Source organism: Portunus trituberculatus, chromosome 38 (assembly GCF_017591435.1).
Source record: "Portunus trituberculatus isolate SZX2019 chromosome 38, ASM1759143v1, whole genome shotgun sequence".
Classification (NCBI taxonomy): domain Eukaryota; kingdom Metazoa; phylum Arthropoda; class Malacostraca; order Decapoda; family Portunidae; genus Portunus; species Portunus trituberculatus.
The window spans coordinates 35504350-35510541 of NC_059292.1; the positions used below are offsets into that span (position 1 = coordinate 35504350).

A 6192-nucleotide genomic window follows, 5' to 3' on the forward strand; every position below is an offset into this window, starting at 1 on the left:
ACTTATATCATAATCATGTCTTCACTAAATGTAATCACATCTTGTCACAGTTGTGGCAGGAGTGATGACAGGAACAGTACGGCCGAAGGGTCTGAGTCACTCACGGTCGCCTTACACCACAACACTGCTCAACACTCCACCACAATGTTCAAGAAACCCAATCCCAAAGGTAATTTCAAGATGATTTTCCTATTTCCCAACGAGTTTTATTGTTAGTTGCCTATGAGACTCCTTCAATAATGTAGTAATGCATTTTGAGTAATGCGTATTTGTGCATTGTTTACCGTACCTGTTCTTACCTGATTGTTGTTGCTAGAGGAGGAACCCCGTGATGGCTAAGAAGGTACGGGGTGATACCGAACAAAGTAACTGAAAACTTTCCTAGAAGCTTAATATGCACTTGAAATTGTGTAATATGTTTAATATGGACATCATGATTAATATCCGAGCCAATACCAACAAGAATCTATTCCAGGAATGATGAAAGAAGGAAAGAAAGTGCAGGTTTGTTGCAAATTTCTGTCCCATGTTTGGTGGTGAAATATAGCACCACATAACAATTGACGAATCATGTCTATATTATCACATGGAAAATGTGAAATTAACACAGTGCTAACTAACAGTGCAAATTTAGCATAGGAATGCTATTCATGCTTTGAAGGTCTGGGTGGCAATGTAGCAAGTTTAAGTGAGGCCACATGATATGAGGTGTACAATTTATAGTTCAACATTATAATTAAGAGACTTCATATTTCTCATTTATGATATGAAAGCACAAAATCGCAAATAAGATAGGACTGTGAAGGTAATCTCTTATTATGGGAAAGGACTTTGTGTATTTTATCAAAATTAAAATTTTGTAACAAGTGAAAAATTATTTTCATTTGATTGATAAACATGTTTTGGCTTATTTTGACATAGATGAAATTATTGTTTGTGAAGTTTGTTGCAGAGATTTTTTGATTGCTTAATTACTGTTATTGTAAATGATTTGCAGAGCAAATGAAGGCCAATGAACGGCAGCTACGCAGAGTTGGCCGAGATGTGGAACGAGATAGAAGAGAACTGGAAAGGGAAGAGAAAAAATTAGAAAATGATATAAAAAGACTGGCAAAATCTCCAGGCAATAAAGAAGCTGTGGCAGTCCTTGCCAAACAGCTTGTTAACATCAGAAAGCAGAAAGCAAGAACCTATGCTGCAAATAGCAGGGTTAGTAAATATTAGTTGTAAGGCAAAGTTAAGATTCCCAACTACATAGTCTGGTGACTGGAGAATAATTGATTTATACAAGCTGAAAGAATATCTTGAAAGAATTTTAATTTGTGCAAGGCACCCTTTGGTATTCATACTATAAATTTTTTTCATTCATACACTGTATATAACTTATTGTTGATACATAAGGTTAGATTAAAAAGACTGAAACCATGCTTTGTTATTGGTTTTCAGATATCATCTGTGGCAGCTCAACAAAAGGGCATGCAAGCAAATGTCAAATTGGCAGGTGCTATGGGTACAGCCACAAAGACCATGGTTAACATGAACAAGATCATGAAGCCAGAGGATATTGCCAAGAATATGAGAGACTTTGAGCAGGCTTCTGCAAAATTGGATATGACAGATGAACTTAGTAAGTTGCTGCAATTAATTGCAACATTTAAGAGCACTATGATTTCACATTCTTAACATGTGTCAGTTCTGAGGATTTTGTATTTACTTTATTTATCTTTTCAGTGAATGATACCCTTGATGACATACTAAATGAGAGTGGAGATGAAGAAGAAAGTGATGCCATTGTGAATCAGGTTTTGGATGAAATTGGCATTGAAATTGGATCAAAGGTAAGACTAATTAATGAATGCTCATTGTTCATGCACTTTGCTGACCTTTTAAATAATCAAATTAGTTGGCTTTTAGTTTATAATCTAATTGTTAGGGTGAACACTTTGTTACTTGCTTGAAACGACTGCTATGGTATTCATTGTGTGTTAGAAAAGATAATTGATAGCGTTGATGAAGAAAAGGTACAAGAAATCCTGTATATGTGCACACACACACACACACACACACACACACACACACACACACACACACACTTTGTTTACAGATGATACAAAACTTTGAGAGTAATAAGGAACATTGAAGACTGTATGGAATTGCAGATATTGACAGGATCTGGGAATGGACCCAAAAGTGGAAATTAGAATTTAATACCAGGAAATGTCATGTAGTGGAAATGAGTAAAAGTAAAGTTATAGAAAACCTACATAGGAATACAAAATGAGATAAAATATTTTAATGTAAAGGAGTGAAGAGAAGACCTAAGAGTGATTATACAAGACACCCTGATTCCAGAAAGGCACATAAATGGGTTATTTGCTTCAACATACAAGACATTAAGATATTAAAATATCAGGGTGGCATTCAATCACATGGATAAGAGTATGATGAAAAGATCATAACCACGATGATAAGACCTAGACTAGAATATGCAGCAGTGGTGTGGTCACCATACAGACAGAAGGACATCAGGAATCTAGAAAGAATCCAAAGGACTGCTGCAAAGATTGTGCCAGAAGTAAAGGATCTTCCCCATGGAGAAAGACTGAAGGAAATGAAGTACCAACTTTGAAGGATAGATGGGAAAGAGGAGATATAGTAACATAACATAACATAAATAATAGGATAACAAAGGGCCACCAGGGCCCATCTAGGTTATCCTGTATCAGTCGCACAGCGACCTCGTCATCAGTAATAACGATGTATAAGTTAGTAAACTTTATGGAAGAGATAGATAGAAAAGACCTGGTATCACTGATGAAGGATAGAGATAGATGAATAAGAGGACACTCTAAGAAGATAATGAAAAGTCAGTATTTGAGGGACTTTAAAAAGTTTAGTCTTCCATATAGGATGGTGGACATCTGGAACAGATTAAGTGAAGAGATTGTAGCAGCAGAGTGTCCACAAATTTAAGGAAAAGCTGGGTAAATGCAGATATGGAGACAGGTCACTATGAGCCTCTCTCAAACCCTGTAATATACAACTAGGTAATTACACACACACACACACACACACACACACACACACACACACACACACACACACACACACACACACACACACACACACCAGTAGACAGATGTGATGTCTTTTCTGGGCTGCTTAACTCTAAGGTGGAATCTCATTTAGGTAAATGGATAAATAGGAAATGGCAGACTTATGATCACAGTTGTCATTCAAGTGTCTCATTGCATTTTCAGGTGGCAGGAGCTCCATCAGTAAGGACAGATGCATTAGGGGATGCAAGTAAATCCAGAGTCCTCTCAGAAGATGAACTAGAACAATCCCTTGCAAAGTTGAGAGCCACATAATTGTTATCTGAGTGTGCTGTTCTTCTCATGGAACTTTCCTTATACTACGTTTTACATTTTAAAGAAAGATGTACAGCAGATTTATCTATTTGCCATGTCGTCTTTTTCACAGGTAACAGCCATTCATGGAGGAAGTTATCTTGTAAATACATGAAATATTTTAAAGTGTACTTACACCAACTTGTATGTAATATACCTCGCTTTTCTAATATTTCTGCAAAAGAATTTGTGAAATTATTGAATCATTTTATTTATTATAGTGTGAGTTTTGTGTAATGATAAAAGGAAAATTTGTACATGATGTTGGGTTTTGAGAAATTTATTTATATACTATGTATAAAAAAGAATATATAATTTATGTAAGCTTTGCCATCTTTGGCCTGGGTTTTCCATTGACTTTAAAGTATTGTGAGCTTGCTGCAATATAGATGATCAAATTGAATAAAATATACATTTTTCTTGATAATTCTATGAAGTTAATATATATATATATATATATATATATATATATATATATATATATATATATATATATATATATATATATATATATATTCTCTCCTACAAGCTATGCCAATCACACTTTGGATATAGAATGAAGTTCTTTTTTAATAGCTTTGCATCAATAGTTTGAAACATTAAATTAGATAAGTTGTTGAAACTGTGGTTCATTAAGTCTTCGTCAATTTCAACCGTGGGTATTTCTTGCAGACCTTCATGCTTAAATAGTAAATCTTTATAGTAAACTGCAGAAGCATATATATGTATATATATATATATATATATATATATATATATATATATATATATATATATATATATATATATATATATATATATGCAGTTTATATAAATATTTACTATTTGCATGAAGGTCTGCAAGAAATACCCACGGTTGAAATTGACGAAGACTTAATGAACCACAGTTTCAACAACTTATCTAATTTAATGTTTCAAACTATTGATGCAAAGCTATTAAAAAAGAACTTCATTCTATATCCAAAGTGTGATTGGCATAGCTTGTAGGAGAGAATATAAGATATAGTATAATTGTCTAATAGCTGCTGCTGTCCTATCATCTGTATTCATAGTGGCTCATTCCTAATGAGTAAGAGGTGAAGAAAATATCTTGTCTGCAATGTATATTTTGCTTTGCATACAGATGTTAACTCAGTTTGTCCATTGTTCTCTCATGTTTATCTTTCATAACTGTATACTGTAGTTCTATTGTCTCTCTATCTTACAAGAGGTTTACCTACAATACTTTATTCTGGTAAACCAGAGCTTTCATACTATTTTTTTTTTTTTTATCAGTAACATTGTCATGTATTTTGCTTAAAACAAAGGGCAGAGAATATGAAAAATTTGAGTCACTTAGTGCACTCTCCACTTATACACAGTATGTGTATAGGAATTTTTCAGTTATCAATAATCAGTCTCACTGGGAACTGCAGAATCCCATGCCTTAATCTTTCACCGATTCCTTTGGTTTAACAGAACATGAGACCGCTGTACACAAATTAGCTGAGGTAACAAGTTTTGTTTAAAAAAAAAAAAAAAATCATTTGAACACTTCATAGGATTGTTTGAAAAATTAAAGTATGTTGAAGTCAAGTTTTAAGTAATTCTGTAATATTTATAGATACTTTTAATTTGAGGATTTTATGATGCATACCATACATTACTTTAGTTGGTGTCCTAAGAGGCATGAGGAAAAGATGATGATGGAAGGATGAAGGAAACAGATTTTTTTTCTCTGCATTAGCCAAGGAAATTGCCTTTTGGGTGCTGCTTTGGATGTACCAAAACTATCATAATTCTCACAACCAACAAGTTTAATTTGTGTAAAAAAGAAGGTCACATACCTATTCAAAAGTTATAAAAAATGGAATTAGTTTGATACTGTCATGCAATAGCCAATCTTGCATGCACAAATGAAGTATGGTTTGATTGATGTCTAATTCAGAATTACCATTAAGTGCTAACAAACACATTATTGTTTTCTGTTGAGATGTTCTTCTAACTGAAAACTATCTACCAAGTCAGAAAATCAAGAGTATGGATGAGTTGTGCATTTTATTCAATTGTTTCAGCTAAGTGAATACTCCCTACAAGAGAGTTATGTAAATTTAAGATTGGTTGCCGAAATATGCCTTGATTGGAAACTCTGAAGCTTTGACCTGATAACCTTACATGTATAATCTTCACCAGGAAAGAAAATGAGAAAAACATCTGGAAACTTGATGACTTTAAAGTGTATGCCTTCACCTTTATGCTGTCTCACCACTTTGATATCTTCAGGTTTTAATGTATAGAATTAGCTGACTGATAAATGTTTGCTAAGTTTACGTGTATGCATTGCAATAATTGTAAAAAAAAAAGTCTTAACCTGATTTGATGATTGTAATTTACTATGGAATATATTTTTTATATAAGACTTTGTCAGATAAAAAAAGCATTAACACTATATCACGTATTTTTCCCCCTTGCATTAATTGTGGGAAGAAAAAAGCCAACAGATAAGCAATTTTTCGTAATTTTAGAGTACACACTGTTGTATATGCTACTAAACTCGATGTTGCATGGATACCAGTTGTCCTTTTCTAGGACAAGACAATCAATGTACTCTACATTCGGTATTTGCTCAAAGTTTGTGAAGTAAAAACTGACCGAAAGGTTGGGCCTATCATTACGAGTTTACCAAATGAATGGAAATCTCTTAACGTTAATTAAAATACATTATATTAAATTGAATTTACACAATGTCCTCAGCGCAATCCAGCCCAACCTCTGCCAGATGGTACCGCTCTTTTGCGCTGTG

At 33.6% G+C, this 6192-nt stretch overlaps 1 protein-coding gene across 1 annotated transcript; it reads left to right on the forward strand.

Annotated features, from left to right (window-relative positions):
* LOC123514739 (charged multivesicular body protein 2b-like) lies at positions 1-3832 on the forward strand. Its single transcript, XM_045272831.1, has 5 exons — positions 1-169; positions 998-1209; positions 1447-1627; positions 1732-1838; positions 3261-3832. Exons 1-5 carry the CDS (start codon positions 16-18, stop codon positions 3369-3371), a joined length of 765 nt encoding a protein of 254 aa, XP_045128766.1. The 5' UTR covers positions 1-15; the 3' UTR covers positions 3372-3832.
* Positions 3833-6192: the final 2360 nt, after the last annotated feature.

Coding starts and splice junctions, on each gene's coding strand:
- LOC123514739 (XM_045272831.1), top strand. CDS start 16: ATGTCTTCACTAAATGTAATCACATCTTGTCACAGTTGTGGCAGGAGT. Junction 170..997: donor CAAGAAACCCAATCCCAAAG/GTAATTTCAAGA, acceptor AATGATTTGCAG/AGCAAATGAAGGCCAATGAA. Junction 1,628..1,731: donor GGATATGACAGATGAACTTA/GTAAGTTGCTGC, acceptor TTATCTTTTCAG/TGAATGATACCCTTGATGAC.